This window comes from Chlorocebus sabaeus, chromosome 25, assembly GCF_047675955.1.
Source record: "Chlorocebus sabaeus isolate Y175 chromosome 25, mChlSab1.0.hap1, whole genome shotgun sequence".
NCBI classification, from domain to species: domain Eukaryota; kingdom Metazoa; phylum Chordata; class Mammalia; order Primates; family Cercopithecidae; genus Chlorocebus; species Chlorocebus sabaeus.
In genome coordinates, this window is record NC_132928.1 from 70,949,184 (window position 1) to 70,967,121 (window position 17,938).

General features: G+C 41.3%; 1 protein-coding gene across 2 annotated transcripts in view; it reads left to right on the forward strand.

Annotated features, from left to right (window-relative positions):
• Window positions 1–483: 483 nt before the first annotated feature.
• Window positions 484–17,938, forward strand: part of NTPCR (nucleoside-triphosphatase, cancer-related) — a 28,373-nt gene continuing 10,918 nt past the window's right edge. The window contains exons 1-3 of one of the 2 annotated variants that reach the window (XM_007989810.3): window positions 484–637; window positions 5,458–5,620; window positions 6,760–6,856. In XM_007989810.3, the coding sequence (XP_007988001.1) occupies window positions 604–637; window positions 5,458–5,620; window positions 6,760–6,856 (294 nt within the window). In that variant the 5' untranslated portion in view covers window positions 484–603. Of the gene's footprint in view, window positions 638–4,396; window positions 4,484–5,457; window positions 5,621–6,759; window positions 6,857–17,938 lie in introns of those variants that run through there. The other variant, XM_007989811.3, reaches the window with a different exon arrangement.

Below are 17,938 nucleotides of genomic sequence, written 5' to 3' on the forward strand. Positions count from 1 at the left end.
TTGTCAGAAGACATTCCTTGTTACTGCAGGTGAAACCCAGGCATCAGACAAGTTTAAAACTCCCCAGCTGATTCTACTCTGTAGGAATGGCTGAGAACAAAGTTGGAGTCATTAACATGGCATCCCCCTTTGAGGAATGCTTCCAGGTCACAAACCTTCTACAAAAGGGCTGTCCCCGCAGCCTTGGGCAATTTCAGCTCCTAGGTCCGGAGTCAAGGGGCAGAACCTGGGTGATGGCGCTCACTTGAAGCAGCAACAGTTTAATAACTGACGTTCTCAAGCACTTATCTCTGCAAATACCCCACAAAAGCCCGGAACCCAGGATGAAACTTAGAGACCGCACAACCCGCTCTGCTTTTAGGCACTGCCGCCGCAGAGGCAGAAATGCTGAGGGTTGAGTACGCAGGCGCGGATCGAGGACGCGGGAGAAGGCGCATGCGTGGTCTTGAGGGCGGTGCTTCCGGTCGAAGCACCGCTTGGGGGCGTGGCCTGCGACACGCGGTGGGCGGGTCATGACTCGCGACCCTAGTCCGGACCTGAGCTGAATAGCGACCCCAACCCGGACTGCTACCCTGACCGCAACCCCTACCCCCGCCCACCCGCATGGCCCGGCACGTGTTCCTAACGGGGCCCCCAGGTAACCCTGCGGGGATCCCCACCTCCGAGAGGCCGAGGGGGTGGGGGCGCGCGGGCTGGCGGCGACCCTGTGCTGTCGGGGAGGGTCCCCGGCTCCAGGGCTCCGGCCTCTGAAGTTCCCAATTTAAATGGCGGGCTTGGTAGTCTGAAGAGTTTGTACTCCTTCCTGGAAAACGTGATTTAAAAGACGTAGGGCCTAAAGGATTAGAACACACTTGTGAGGGGTCCTAGGCCGGCTTCTTGATGAAGGGCTGAAACCACAGGGGCCAGCGGCAGCGGTAACTCCTTACTTCAGTGTTGACGTTGTGGTCTGCACAAATGGTATTTCAAGAGATCTGCAGCAACCGCGATGTAAAGTGGAGATGTCTGATTTCTATTGGTAGTCACAGGTACTTCCTTACTGTGGGTCTTCGCTACATTCATCGTGCAAAAACATGGTAAATTTTAGTTGGAGGAGAGCAAAGCTGAAGTTGTAACCTTTCTTTCCCATCTAAGTTCATCCCCCCACCCCCATCCCCATCTCCATCCCCACGAATTCCCACCACAGCTGAGGCCGCAGGTGGAGAAGCTTTGGTACCTACAGGAGCCCTTCTTAGACACTCTTGCTTGTTCCTGTCGCTGTCCCCTCCTGATGTCTGTCAGATCCCTCAACCCTGTGGCCTGTGGAGTTCTCATCTGAGAAGTGGGATAGCGTTGAGGTCAGATGAGAGGTGTAGGAGGAGATGCTTTTAAATCAAGGCGCTACCCATTTATCAAGCATTACTAAAAAGGACAGGTAGGATGGTGGTGGTCGCATCAGATAGGCTAAAAAAAAGAAAGACGTGTTAAGAGTGGAGAGAGTGATTTCAGCGGCTTTTTAAGGCAAATCTAATTTTGAAGTTTATTGTGGGTTCAGGTATCAAAGGCCGTAACCCTGGATCTAGAATTCTCTTTCACTTTATTTTAATGATTATGTTTAGCCGTAAGTAGCAAAGACTACAGCTAATATTGCAGACTTTGGAATTTTATCAGGCATTGGATGGGGGAGATGGGCAGCAGAGGGTGAGGAGGAGGAGGAAGGTGGTTTGAGAAATGCCTGCTATCTGAAGTCACTACTTAGTACTGCAAAGAAATGTTTTCTGAAAGTTGGTTTGTCGGTCCTTTATTTGAAACTTGGAATGCAGTTTGATACTCAGCAGGTTGACCTCAAGGCATCTGTGTGTTTTATAATGAAGGTGGCCTCTTACCGTGATTGTATTGGTGGTGGTTCTTGTTTCTGCTTTCTTTATCAAAGACTTATCTACACGTAGTTGAAAGACTCAGATTCTACAGTGTAGCGCTCTTAAACCTGTCCTCAAATTCACACACCTTTGTCTTTTCTCCTCCTCTTCTTAATGTAGTTACAACGTAACTTATATTAGTCAATGTTTATAGTATTATGGCCATGTAAAGATAATCACAACAGAGCCACATAATAATCTCTTGTTTATTTTCCATTTATTTATTTATTTTAGAGACAGGATCTTGCTCTATCACTCAGGCTGGAGTGCAGTGAAATAATTATAGCTCACTGCATTCTCAAACTCCCTAGGCTTAAGTGATTGATCCTCGCGCTTCAACCTCCTGAATAGCTGGGACTAGAAGCGCATGTCACCACACCCAGGTAATTTTTGGTTTTTTGTAGAGACCTGTCTCTTGTTATGTTGCCCAGGCTGATCTCCAACTCCTAGCCTCAAATGATCCTCCCACCTGGGACTCCCAAAATACTGGGATTATAAGTGTGAGCCACCTTACCCATCCTTGTTTTCCTTCTTCTTATTGAGACAGGGTCTCTCTCTGTTGCCCAGGTTGGAGTGCAGTGACACAATCTTGGCTCCCTGCAGCCTCCACCTCCCAGACTCAAACCATCTTCCCGCCTCAGCCTCCCTAGTAGCTAGTACTACAGGCATGCACCACCATGCCCTCTAATTTTTCTTTTTTTTTTTTCCTTTTACACACAACATTTTTTTCCCATTAGGAGTTATTGTCTGGTATTTTTATTTGCCTAGTTTCTTTCTGCCTTCTCAACATGTTCAGGTAAAGTCTCCTCGCAAAGAGGTCACTTTTTGTTGCATATCCTCTTAGTGTCCCTGGCACTTAGCATTTTTTCCGATTTCCAACTGTCTGTACCTGTGACTCATCCTGGAGGGCTTTCTCTGGTCCCTGGAACCCACTTGGCCTGCACACAGAGCAGGCCAGAAGAGCCAGGGAATTCCTGTGCCCTGGGATTAGCCTTCAACCGGTGATTGGTGAAAGTTAGTTGATAAATTCCCTACTTCCTCACTCCTCAGACAGGATAACTGAGCCGCTTGCCCTGACTTGTCCCTTAGGATTCCCCAGTGGGATGAAGCTCCAGCTGCCCCCAGTGGAACTTGCTTGATAGTGCACCTCATGCTGGTGTCCTTCCCTTCCCTTTCTGAATTTCTTCCCTACCAATTCATCATATTGTCACTGCCCAGGTTAAACTACCTGCACTTGAATCTTTATCTGAGGATTTGCTTAGGGGAGAACCAGAACCAAAATAATTCCAGAGCTCTCAGATCTGTTTGTGCCTGGTATACAGCTACCATCTCGAGGTCTCCTGAAGCAGAGATCATTTCTTATCCAGACAACACTGGGGTAGCAGCTTAACTAATGAAGAAAAAATTAACTGAAAGAAGATTCCTAGAGCTGAAGAAGCCGAAAGAGACTTTGCCCTAATGCTTCCTATTTATTGGTGTACTATGTTCTACACAACATACAGTCCCCAGAGTATACCCTTTGTGAACAGGAATAGTTACCATTGCTCCATTTTACCTTTTTCAAAATATAAACAGCGTTTTTTGTTAGGGTAAGAGTAAGAACCATTCAGTATAAGAATTTAAAAAAAAAACAAAGTTTTAAGGAAGAAAGTGACAATCACAGGGAATTTCAACATACAGAAATGAACATTGTAAATCTTTGTTCTGTATTCTTGACTTTTTTTTTTCTGTAGACACATATGTACTTGACCATTTTTTAAAAAAACATAATGGAATGGTTTCTGCTATCAACCTGCTTTTTTCGTATATTATTTTCATACACTGTGGTCTATTTTCCATGCTAATAAATACACATAAGCAGTATATTTTTTAATGGCTGCATGGTATTCCTGTGTATTTATGTGCTATTGTATGCATGGTGCCATGAGTTAACATTCTCTTACTAATCAACATTTAGGTTGTTTTCAGTGTTATGCTATTACAAAGAACGTTGCAGTGAATGTCCTGTTTCACACATTTTGTACTGTTGATGTTGTTTCCTGAGGATGAATTCCTGGTCATGAACTGCAGGGTGCTGTGGTAGGCACATTGAAATTGCCCTTCAGAAAAGGAGTACCAGCTTACACATTCAGCAGTGCCATTACTTGCGTGAAACAGATTCTTCAGTGACTCTCCTAAAGCAGTTGCTACTGAAGGCCAGGGCTGGATTAGAATTTCATCATTTTATGTTCTACACATTTCTACCAGCCTCACGCTCACTGTGGCTCACTGTAGCCAGAATCCTCTTGGGTTGCTGTTCACGTTCCAGAAAGCCAGGTGCCATTATTTTAATGTGAAGTGTAAATATAGATAAATAAGAATAATGGATCATATTTTATGTCAAGGAGGTTTAAAAGAGTGGGTAGTCTTAGAAATAGCATGATTTGCAACTCTGTAGTATCTCAAAATAGCTCACTTGCAGACATGCTAGGAGTTTTCTCTCTCTTTCCGTTGTAGGGTAGTCATGATGCCATTTACTTAAATCCATATTGGGAGCAAGACTCATATTTTAAAAAGTCATGGTGACAGGTGAAGGCCCATGTTGAAAGGTATGGTCCTTATGAGGGGTATAGCCTTGGGTAAAATACCTAACCACTGTGTGCCTCAGTTTCTTCATCTGTAAAGTATGCATAAACATGGTAATTGCCTCCGAGGATGGTTGCGAGGACTTAACCAAGAAAATGCTTCAGAAGTGTGCTAGAACAGTGTCTGGCTCCATAATGTCAGTGATTAGTATTACTGTATTCAGTAGCACCTGTTGGTGCTTATAAACCCATGAGTTCATCAGAGTAGTCAGCTGGCCAGGGTGGATGGAAAGGAAGGATCAAAGTGGGGAGGATAAGGGGGCGGACGTGCATAGGTTCAAATTGGGGAAGGTGTGGGGGATAAAGGTGAAGAAATGCTTACAGACCCTGGAGAAGATGATGTTGGAAGGAGTTGCCAACCTGATAGGCTTGCTGTTATGAAAAAGTTTGAAAGTGACCATTAACAGGGATGCTAATGGTATTTAAGAGACACATTTTCAGGAGTTACAGTAATGTAAGTCCAAGGAGGAACAAATTGATTTTTCCACTGTTAAGTGTAGGTCCATTTGTAATCTCTTGAAAGCTGAAATCTTAAATTCCCAGCCCCTGACTCAAGTGTGACCAGTGTTACTTCCTGGGCAGAAAAATGGAAACTGTAAACCATTTCACAGGATGCAAATGGCATGTGAGAATATCATCAGGAACCACTCAGTTGATTCTGGGATTGTGTATGTGACAAAATTAACAGTGTTTCACAATTTAAAAATAAACCTCAAGATATCATCCTTGTTTTTATTATGCTTGTTTCTACTTGAAATTAAGCATTTTTAACACCTGGAGCAATCAAAATTAAATTGAAGTTCATATTCATAAATCCACTTACAGCCCGTTTCTCTACCCACCGTAATTGCTGTCTCAGAGTCCGCAAGGGCTGTGTGTGCTCTAGTAAGGGAATGTTTCCTAATGGGCTTTTCTTCTTCTTTTTTTTTTTATTTTAGGGGTTGGAAAAACAACATTGATCCAGAAAGCCAGTGAGGTTTTAAAATCATCTGGTGTGCCTGTCGATGGATTTTATACAGAAGAAGTCAGACAGGGAGGGAGAAGAATAGGATTCGATGTCGTCACGCTGTCCGGCACCCGGGGGCCTTTATCGAGAGTTGGGTACTGATTTTTCATTTCTGTGGTGTTTTATTATCTAACCTCCCCTTTCCATCTGTGCTTTGGGAGCTTTTCAACAAGAGCTAAATTCACCGAAAGCAGATACTCTGTTGGGTCCTTGGATGCCTATCTGCTTTCCCTTTAGACTGAGAGTTTCTCCCTGGGCACAGGGTTGAGCCCAATGATATCATCTATCCTCAAGAATCTTGGGCCTTTAGGGATTTCTCAGAGACAGAAAACAGAATGAAACCATCACATGAAAAAAGTATAAGAAAGTGATATTTTACTTAAAACTTATTCACCAAGTCATAAACTCCTTTCACTTTATAATTCTTAGTCCTGTTTCTGGTGCCACTTTTCAAAGACTGTTGATGTAGTAGCTGCTTGGACCTTAAGAGATAGCCCTGCTGTAACTGCAAGGCCCATTGTTGGAGGTGTGGACACTTAGGGTAGCTCTGTTCAAAGCAGAGAAAACCTGATCAGCTTTGCAGACTGTTGGGAACAGGCCCCCCCAAATCTGGCCATAAACTGGCCCCAAAACTGGCCATAAACCAAATCTCTGCAGCACTGTGACATGTTCATGATGGCCATGACGCCCACGCTGGAAGGTTGTGGGTTTACCAGAATGAGGGCAAGGAACACCTGGTCCATCCAGAGCGGAAAACCCCTTAAAGGCATTCTTAAACCCCAAACAATAGCAAGAGCGATCTGTGTCTTAAGGACATGCACCTGCTGCAGATAACTAGCCAGAGCCCATCCCTTTATTTCGGCCCATCCCTTTATTTCCCATAGGGAATACTTTTAGTTAATCTATAATCTATAGAAACAATGCTTATCACTGACTTGCTGTTAATAAATATGTGGGTAAATCTCTGTTCGAGGCTCTCAGCTCTGAAGGCTGTGAGACCCCTGATTTCCCACTCCCCACCTCTATATTTCTGTGTGTGTTTAATTCCTCTAGCACCACTGGGTTAGGGTCTCCCTGACCGAGCTGGTCTCGGCAGCAGACCACCGCATTTTGTATTTTTCATTTTTAAGGATGATTTAGCGTATGTGGAATGCCAGAGGCTCAGTGGAGCAGCTAAAAACCAGAAATCAATACAGGAGTTTTTCAACAAAGAACACAATGTCTTTTCCTTCAGGTTAGAGCCTCCACCTGGAAAACGTGAATGCCGAGTTGGGCAGTATGTGGTTGACATGACATCTTTTGAGCAGTTGGCACTCCCCGTCTTGAGGAATGTGAGTACGTGGTTTCTGCTTTTTGAACCCATCTGCTCCTAGTGCATTGTGGGAGTTGCTGGCCATGGAAACAGAATGCCCTTTGCTCTTAAAGGTCCCGGTTTTGCATTTTACAGTTGCAAAGTCATCAGGTGATTGAGTCTTAATAAGGTTAAACAACATAATTTGCTATCACTCTGAGCTACAAGTAAATTCCTATAAGTGCAGTACATATAAATATTTTATTTTGGAAAAGCTCTTAATGCCCAGGTACCAATTCCCAAAGATAGGTCTTTCCTCTGTCTTCTCACAGGCATATCTTAACCTGGTTTCATAGCACAACAAACATTTAGGAAGAGAAAATGCCATTATATGAACATAATAGCCAGTTGTTATTGAATGCCTGCCAAGTACTGTAAGCAGTTAACACATTATATTATTATATTACCTTTTTCAAAAAAGAAAAACACTATTGACATCTTATGGCTTCTTTCTTCCTACTTGGAATGCCTTTTATTTCATTCGCTTGCCTAATTACCCTGGCTAGAACCTCCAGTCCAACACTGAATAAAAGTGGTGAGAGTAGACATCCTTGTCCTACTCCTAATCTTAGAAAGTATTTAGTCTTTCACCATTATGTATGATGTTAACTATGTCTTATTTGTATAGAGTTTACTCAGGCATATATTGTTGAGGATTTCTGCATCTTTATTCACAAAAGTTGTGGTCTGTAGCTTTCTTTTCTTGGGATATTGTTGGTTAGTTTTGGTATCAGGTTTATACTGGTCTCATAGTGTTTCCTTCTCTTCTAATTTTTGGAAGAGTTTGTGGATGATTCGTATTGATTTTTCTTTGAATGATTGATAGAATTCACTAGAGAAGCCATGTGGGCTAGGTTTTTCTTGGTGAGAAGCTTTTAAATTACTAATTCAATCTCTTCTTATAGGTCTGTTGATTTTGTATTTTTTGTTGAATCAGTTGTGGTAATTTTTACCTTTTAGTAATTTGTCCATTTCATCTGAAGTATCTAAGTTGTTGACATACAGTTGTTCATAGATTCACCCATGCTTTTTATTTTGTAAGATTGGTGTTATTGTCACTTCTTTCATTCTTTATTTTAGTTATTTAAATCTTCTATTTTTTTTCTTGGTCAGTCTATAAGTTTGTCAATTTAGATGATCTTTTCAAATAACCAACTTTTGTTTTATTATGTATTGTTTTATGTATCTATTTATCAGACATTTATCAAGTACTCCATATACAGTCATGAATAAAACAGACATGTTTTCTACTCTCTCAAAACTGTTAGTCTAGTGGGAAAGGCACTCAGTAAATTTATACTTGTCATTGTCATTAATGCTGTGAAAGAAAGAACAGGGTGCTTTGGGAGGGACAGGAAGAACTGACTTTAGACCAAGGAACCAGAAAAGAGTTCTGAGAAGATGACATTTAAACAGAAAGGAACAGGTGAGAGGGCACTGGAGAGAGTTAGTGTCGGGGTATTCGTATGTGTCAGGGTGGGGCGGTCTAGGGAGAATATTCTGAATGGCAGGAACAGATACATTAAGACCTCAGAGCCCTGGAGCAGGAGCAGGTGAAGAAGGTAAGTTTGGTGAGGTGGGGGCCATGAGATGCAGGGCTCTGTGGTCCATGTTAAGGAATGTAAGTGTCATTTAATCTATTATAGACTTAATACTTTGATTTGTGAAAATTAGCTGATACAGACCTGTCTCAAAAACCAATTATAAACCATCCAGAGGTTTCCATGGCAGCAAGAATAAAGTCCAAGGTCCTTCCAATGGCCTAGAAGGCCCTGTAGCCCTGTGATATCTGGCCTTACTAACCTCTGACCTCATCTTGCCATTCTTCAGCCACACGGGTTCACTCAGACTTCCCACACATGCCAGCTGAGGCCCTTGGCACTTGCCATTTTTTTTGATGAGCACACTATCTTCCCAGTTCTTTGCCTCTCTGCTCCTTGACATTCAGAGCTCAGCTGAAGTATGTAGCGGTGGTTGCCCAAAGGCTGCTGAAGATTTTAGCTATAGCCTCTGAGGATATCCTCTAATCTCAGAGGGCTGGTGGTATCTTATGGTCTGTTTCAGCAGGGGGTTGTGTTTCTTGGAATCCACCAAGTTCTCCTTTTCTTCCTATACCCTGTTTCCTCCTCCCACTTCCTTCTTCCCTAATTCCTTCCTCTTGGAACTTTCCCTCAGTTCCTGTGCTGGTGACTCTTGTGGCTGCTGTGTTGTGTGGGAGCAGAGAACATGATACTTTTCTTTTTAGTTGTTTTCCCGTCACATACATTCCTCTTTACTTAAATGTTCATAAGGCAAGTGAAATACTTCAAATGAAATTCCAAGTGAAGAGTCTGCTTTTAGGAGCTGACTGGGTCAGTACAAAGAATTTTTTACTTACCCTGCTCAGACAGAGTAGACCAAATCCTGGGAGAAGAGTTTGCACAGGTGTTTAGTGTCTATCTGCAAGATTATATAAGAGATCATATGCTGACCAGATCAGAGGATGGATCTGTTTTTTAATTAAAAAATAAAGAAATGCAGACTTCTCCTAACTTTTTATATTCTGATTGCCAAATGCAGATGTGTACATTCCATGTACAAAAAGTTCCTGGCAGGGGATTTGATATGGTCTGGCTCTGAGTCCCCACCCAGATCTCATCTTGAATTGTAATCTCCATATGTGGAGGGAGGGACCTGGTGGGAGGTGATTGGATCATGGGGGTGATTTCCCCCGTGCTGTTCTCCTGATAGTGAGGGAGTTCTCATGAGATCCAATGGTTTTAAAAGTGGCAGTTTCCCCTGCACTCACTCTCCTGCCGCCATGTGAAGAATATCCTTGCTTCCCTTCCACCTTCCACCATGATTGTAAGTTTCCTGAGGCCTCCCCAACCATGCGGAACTGTGAGTCAATTACACCTCTTTTGTTTATAAATTATCCAGTCTCAGGTAGTTATGTGAAAATGGACTAATACAGGATTCTTACCCAGTCAGGGTCATGGATTTCTTTTCTGGAGCAGAAATTTTTCTCCCATCATACATATTTTATGGGAATGAAGAAAGGAGAAGGAATTAGTGTTTTGTCTTTATACTAAAGAAAAAAATGAAAAGAATATCAGTTAAAATAATTAGGCAACAAAACTGGGGAGTATAAACAGACCATTTTTGATACTGGCAATGAAAGCAACCAAGTAAACTGGAAGTGTTAGAAACCCTTTATAAAGGGACACAGTGTTAGTTCATAGTGCTGGGATCTATGAAAATGCAAATTCCAATAATAAGAAATATCCATTGTGTGTAAGAAATTTCACTATGTATGAGTGAAAGATAGTTTGAGGGGTGTGTGTGTGTGTGTGTGTGTGTGTGTGTGTTTTAATACTACAAAAAAATAAGAAAAAAGTACTTCTCTAATTAGGTCAAGCAGGGCTATGCCTATTTGCAGATGGGGAAGTAAGGATGTGGCTAGGACTGGTTGCAGCGGCTCATGCCTGTAATCCCAGCTCTTTGGGAGTCTGAGGCAAGCAGATCACTTCAGGCTGGGAGTTTGAGACCAGCCTGGCCAATATGGTAAAACCCAGTATCTACTAAAAACAAAAACAAAAACAGAAATCAGCTGGGTATGGTGGTACACGCCTGTAGTCCCAGCTACTCAGGAGGTTGAGGCAGGAGAATCGCTTGAACCCCGGAGGCAGAGGTTGCAGTGAGCTAAGATGGTGCCATTGCATTCCAGCCTGGGTGACAGAATAAGACTCTACCTCAAAAAACAAAAAACAAAACAAAAAAAAACCCAAATGTGGCCAGGAGCTGAAGAGCAACTCCAGGCGAGGGATAGGCTCGGGAGGCCCAGGTACAACCCAAGTCCACCTTGCAAAGCTGCTCTGTTGTGTTTCTTTTTCCTTTTTCTTTCTTTCTTTTTTTTTTTTTTTTTGAGACAGTCTTGCTCTGTTGCTCAGGCTAGAGTGCAGTGGTGCCATCTCAGCTCACTGCAACCTCCACCTCCCGGGTTCAAGCAATTCTTGTGCCTCAGCTTCCTGAGTAGCTGGGATTACAGGCACCTGCCACTGCACCCGGCTCAATTTTGTATTTTTAGTAGAGACAGGGTTTCACCATCTTGGCCAGGCTGGTCTTGAACTCCTGCCCTTGTGATTCACCCACCTTGACCTCCCAAAGTGCTGAGATTACAGGTGTGAGCCACTGCGCCCAGCCTGGTTATGTTTCTTTAGACAGGAATGGAGCCCGAGCATCATGGTCACTCGTGAGAAATAAAGAAAAATAGAGTGTGTGTGGTAAGCGTTCTGGACTCAGGAAGGTTTTAGAAAGCCTTTAGTAGGGTTGACTGTTAATTTTTTTCATTCCATGAGTTAATTCTTTCCTTATTTGTCAACATTTGTTATTTTCCTGAGTTTTCAAGTTCTAGATATTCATGGTTAAAAAAATTATAAAAAATGTAAAATAAAAATAAAAATACAATGTGAATAACTCATAATCTTATCACTAAGTTAGCCAATATTAGCTTATTTTGTTTCTGCCCCTTTTGTACACCTGGTTTACTTATTCAGTCATTCAAGATCAGGGAAAATGTTATATATAGTTTCATAGGCTTGGTGTGTTTCCCTTAATATGATTGAGGGACATGGGAATGGTCTCACGACACGCTAATCTTTAAAGCTGGGAGATTTTAGTGGTTTCATCCTATTTCATGATATGAGTTTTCATCTTTGATTTAACAATTACTCCCTCAGTGTTAGGCATTCAGGCTCTGGATCACCATTGTAAGTAACCTTGCAACAAAGCACCCTTTATACATGAGTCCTTTTCTCTAGCCATGATTGTTTCCCTGGGGAGGGTCTAAAAGTGAAGTCTGAGCTGGTGGGGTGTGAACCTTCAAGGTCTTGCTGGTGCTGCGTTGACTTTGTGTCCCACTGTCAGGGTGTGAGTGTGCTTGTCTTGCTGCACTTTGCCAGTCCTGAGCACTCTGCTTATTTTCAACACACCTCTTTGTTTTGATTTGCATTTTTCAGTTACTAATGGGGTTAAATGTTTTTCAGTTGTTCATTAAGTTTTCCTTAATTTAAATTGTTCATCCATTGCTCTTCCCATTTATTTTCTTTGGGCTTAAATAGATCTTTTATGAAGCAGATAGCCTTTTTATATTATTGATTCTATTTTTCTCAGGTTAGCACTTCACTTTGGTGATTGTTTTCCCTTCAACGTAGAGAAAAGTCTGTCCCTATTCCAAATTTATATAAAATTTTACCTATATATTTCTTTTTCTGCATGCTTTTTTTAAACATTTATGTTTTCAATCCATTTGGATTTATCTTGAGTGTAATATGCTATGAGGTTCTCAACTGATTTTCTTCCAGATATTTAGCCAGTTTACTAAAACTGTTAAATAACCCGTTTCTAATTAGTTTTTATGCTTAATTATATTAAAACTATTTATGTGTGCATGTTTATGTGTAGTGTTTCAGAGTTATCTGTTCTCTTCCAAATTGATCTGTTTGATCCTTGCATGAGTACCATAGTATTTTAATTACCATGGTAATCGTTTTTATTTTTCTTCTTCAAAAAATGGCCTTATTCAGGAACTGTAATAATGGTGGCACTAGTAGTAGTAAACTATTATTGAGTGCAAACTACATGCCAGGCGTGAACTCATTTAATCCTCAGAACACTATCATTATATTCCTATTTTACAGATGAGGAAACTGAGGCATAGAATGGAAAGTTACTTGCCCAGGGACACACTGATTGCATAAGTGGTAGAGCTGGAGCAAACTATAGAATCAAGACTTTGTTATCCATCAAAAAAAAAAGTGTCATATGGAGTGATTGGAACTATAGCTATTTTGACATAAAGGGTATCTTAATTTTTCAGATAATCTTAATTCTCCACAGCCAAAACTATGTTTCTCTTTCTCCATTTATTTCTTTAAAATTTTTATTGATGAGGTTATTCATAGGGCCTTCCTATTTTTTAGTGCTACTGGAATTAGGATTGTTTTTTTCTGTTTTCTAATGATAAAGGCTGATAAGATAATACTGGCCTTTTTCATAATGGCCTTTTTGACAGCTACCCTGAATGCTTTATTAAAATTTGATGCAATGTAAGATGTACCATTTTATTGATTTTCAACATATCTCCTACTCACACAAAATGGAGACAATAGATTATAATGTTTTAAAGAACAAAGGACATCTACTCAAAGCCCTGTTTTCCAGGCGAACAGTGTCATCTTTTACAAAGATCTGTGAAAGGAAGAGTAAGCTAAAATCAGAACATCCAGGGAAAACCAACATAGTTTGAGCCTTGTATTTTCCTGTTTTGATTAAAATAAGGCTTTAAGGTATATTGTTTTTGAGAGCAGGATCTACTTTTGATTCTGAAATAGACTTTGCTTTGGAAAATCTTAGAAACTTCCTTTGAAGGTGAGAGGACTCCAGTCTAGGGAAAAGTATTTTGTGTTTGTTTTTGTTTTTTTAGACTCTTGACCTGGAAGTGTTCCATAGTGTTTCAGGCCACTTGGCTTTAGAAAGAATGCAGAAAAACCAAGTTCTAGTCAGGATCTATTCTTGAAAGATTGACAAGCGCCTCAGCATTGCTAGAATTTCCGTCATTGCTGTTAGCAAATGTGGCATTTGATTCTTTGTTCTCCCTCAGCTTCTGTTTCTCTACCTCATGTATTACAAGTCCATAATGCAGGATCAGCCAGGGAAATTAAAAGCTATCTGATGCAAACAGAAAATCAGTTTTTAAATTGTCAGTAAGGACATTCCTACAGTGAATCAGCTTAGGAAAATGAAGTGAAAATTCAGTATGAGGTTGACTCTGCAGTTCATTTTGCAAGATTCGTCATGGCAGATCTTCATAATTTCTATTGAGCAGAGACTGAGACTTTATTATTTCTGATTGTTGGTGAGATTCTGTGGATTTAGACGCTAAGCAGGCTTTTGCCCTGGGTTATGACACCTTCATGTCTTTCTTCTTGCAGCCTACTCTCAAGAAATACAGAAAAGTTGCATGCTCCTTAAGTCGCATGTCCCTTAAGCTGGACTGGGGTTGAGTTTGTGTCAACTGTTGCCGTTTTCCCTTTTCCTCACTCACTTTGTCCCATTTCCAGCACTTCCTTCTCTCTCGCCTCCCATGCATATCAGTCTAAAACCACACTCCATTAGGAGGAAGTTCATACGGGGTGAGTTGGTTGTTTTCTTGAATCTGGTACTGAGAAAGTACATATGTGTGTGTTTTCTTTTTTTGTACTGATAATTTTTTTAAGTTCATTTGGATAAAATTTTACTCTTAGAGAAAGTTGTAAGAGTAAGAATAGTGCAAGAACACCTGTCTACTCTCATTATCCAGAGTCACCTATGTTTATCATTTGCCTTGTTTGCTTATTCTCTCTCTCTCTCTCTGTGTGTGTGTGTGTGTGTGTGTGAGTGTGTGTGTGTGTGTGTGTGTTTAAATACATAAGCTGGAAGGGGGCGACTGTTTGAGAATATGTTGCAATCATCAAGGTACTTTACTCCTAAATGTTCAGTATATTTTTCCTAAAAATAAGGATATGCTTTTACATAATCAATACAGTTATCAACCTCTGTAAATCTTACATTGAAAAAATACTTTAATCTATCATAAGTGTTTTATTTTCGTCAGTTGACTTAATATTCTTTGTAACATTTCTTTTCCTCCAGTTCAATGTCCAGTCTAGTGTCAGATGTTACACTTAGTTGTCACATCTCCATAACCTCTGTTAATCTGGAACCTTTCCACAGTCATTCTTTGTCTTCTAGGACACTGACATTTGTAAAGAATGTAGTTCCAATTTAATAGAACATTTCTCTTTTGGAGTTTTTCTGATGTTCCCTCGTGACCAGATTCAGCTGGAATACTCCATAAGTGGTGACGCGTCCTTCTCGAGTAGCTCATCTGGAGGCATGTGATGTTTAGTGATATTAATTTTGATTACCTGATCAAGGAATTGTCCTATTTCTCCACTGTATAGTTACTATTTTTTTCTTTGACACTAATGAGCAGTGAGTGGGGAGATAGTGTGAGACCATGCACATCCTCCTCATCAGATTGCCCCTAGCCAATTCTAATTTTATCTAAACTTTATTAGATCATCTTAAGATAAAAATAATTTTTCTCTTGAGGCCTTAATTGGCAAGCAAATTTAACTACTCTCTTTTGAAATACTTTCTCCAGCAAGGTGAGCAGTAATTAACAAACATAAAATTACTATACATTGAAGCTGAACTAAAAAAAAGCCATAATGGCTGAGCATTTTTCCACTCTAAGCTGTACTTCTCTCTATTTGTATCTGGTTACCTCCCCATTAGAAAAGCCATCACCATTTTATTATAACAAAAACAATCAGTTCTTTCTCTTCTAGGCAGTTTCTAATGAAAAGGATATCAGGTATCAGAGATACCAAACATTTACCAAAAGCTTACATATTGATGAAAATTTTTACTAAGCAAGTGAATTTTTTTTTTTTAATTTGGTTTTTGTAAACACTGTCAGGTGATAAAGAAATGGCAGGAAGGTGGACATATCAGGATACCTGGTCATAGCTCTTCCACCGTCTGCACGGGGATGTGCTCCTGGTAGAGGAGAGAAATCCTTTTACTTTCTATCATATCTGCCTACTGCAGTGGGCCATTCGCTATCCATACTTGATGAAATGATTTTGGTGATATTATTCTCAAGCCCAAAATATGAGTTCTTTTTGAGTAATTTTGAGCAATATGACTACTCCATAAATTGAGGTTTTGTGCGTGTGCCTCTGTAGATCCCTGAACACCAGAGTGCTATTCCTTCTTATTGGAGAGGAAAGCAGTTTCTTCATGGTTAGGTCAATTTCCTAGATGCTATTCTTTATTTCAGAATGAAAGTGTGGCAGCGTATTGCACACAGGGTGTGGAAGAGAGCTTTGAATTCAGGTGATCTCTGGTTTGACTCCAGCTCTGTCACTGTGCTCTCAGTGATTTTTGAGTAAATCCCTTAATGCCTAATTTCATTTCCTCATCTGTGAAACAGATGCTATTACCTGCTATGTGAAGTTGCTGAGAGGATGAATGTAATACTTGTAAAGTGCCTTGGCCCCTGGCTTCTAGGAGGTGCTCAACAGAGCAATAGCTGTGATTGTCTTCTTGAGGAGTTAATTGAGGTGATGGATGGCAGTACCTTGAGAGGAGCCTCCCATCACAATTGGGTTTGTGTTTGCCAGGGAGCTGGAGGCCAGAGTGGTGTCATAATCTGTCATGGAGTCCCAGGAGCCCAAATGTCTGGGCCAGCCCCAAGTGCTCAGAGCATGAGGAGGACAAGGAGTACTGGGCTCTCCATCTCACTGGACTGACTGTCAGCCAGTAGGTGTCATTTCAGTCCCAAATAGCTTGGAAAACCCCACGGGCACTATTCAAGCACTCTTTGGTCAGGTGACCATGTGGGTGAGCCCGTTTGAGTCCCGAGAGGCCATTTAGGACATCCAGGAAGAGCCTCAGAGCTAGTCTGTCTGTGCGCCGAGGTGAGGATCTCTGGCATGTCTGGGGGAGCAGCTTCTGCCCAGAGTATGCCTGACTGGGGAAGGGCCAGGCTACCAGGCACCATTGGGCAGTCTAGACAGCTTGTCCTGGCTGTGCCCTGGAGACTCACAGTCCATATGCCACCAGACAGCAAAGGGATTATGAAACTTGAAGGCTTGGAATAAACACACATAAAATATGATCAGAGCCCTGCACTTTTTGCTAATGACTTCAGTGGGTGAGGAATTGTGGGCTGACTGAGAGATGGCTGCAGTTACCACCATTTGCCTTTCTGCTTCCCCACAACTTGCTGCTGTTTGGGGGAAGGGCTGCAGTTTTGCTGCCTAACTTCTGACAGACACTTCTTATTCACTTTCATGACTTTCAGTACTTGCCGTCCCAGATGGGTGAGCTCAGGAGCTAGTCTGTGTGTCTGATATTAAAATAAAACAATTCAAACAGTCCTCCTAAAATTAACATTACTACTACTAGAAATATCTATTATGCAAATAATTCAGAATAAGGCAAAGACCACTTTGATTAGCTTGCTCTCAGTTTGGCATTTTGGTTAAATGAAATTATTTTATATTTATATGTTCTTTGTATTTTTAAAAGTATATATAAAAATAAACAAAGGACTCAAAAAAATCACACTCTTTTCAGGTCTCTGATATAACTGGTACGAAGATACTTGTTGCTCTAATCTTTCTGGAAAGCAAACTAGCTGAGTGTAACCAAAGTTATAAAATTATTCGTAGCTTCTCTGATCCCTGGCTGGTCAATTTTAGGACTCTGGAAATAGCTTCTCTCCCGGAACAGGAGAATTAAAAGTGCGCTTCGTGACTGAACATTTATAATCAGCTGAAGTGGAAGCCTGTGAGGGGTGCAGCCAGGAAGGCTAGTGTGTTACATAGGACTGAGGTGTGGTCCTAGGAAGCAATGCTGCCTGGGTTGCCCTCTGAGGAGAGGCTGTGAGGGGAGGAAAGGGTGCTCCCCAGATGGTGTGTACACCCCAGATGGTGTGTACATCGTGATGATGACCACGTGGCTGAGAGCCACCCACAGTTTTTACACACTCCTTACTCCAGCAGCTGCAGGTGGAGTTTCTCTGGGAGCTCATTAGGACTCTCCCCACACCGGGGGTTGGGGAGGGGTTCCTGACCATCTTCGAACCTGGGCCCCTATTGTTCTAAGTCTGCGGCTCTATCAATTTAGAACAATGGAAAGGGGGTGAATGTTTACTTACTTATTTCTTTGTTTCCCTTTAAAGTTGCTTGAATTTATATAGAAATAAAACCATGTTAAACACTATGGTGGTTCTTTTTTTAAGACCTTGAGTGTGTGATCTTGTACTATTTAGAAAAGCAAGCTGAGTGTCTACGTGCTTCAGAGTAGCCCAGCATCTGACATCTTTCTCTCAATTGAATATAAATAGCTTGCATTTTTAATTGAAAATCACAGATTTATTTTTGAGATTCCTGAAGTTCCTGGATTATAAAACTCCCTAATTCTGGAGAGATTGAGGATTTTATGTAGGCTAAGGTTTTCAAATGACAAT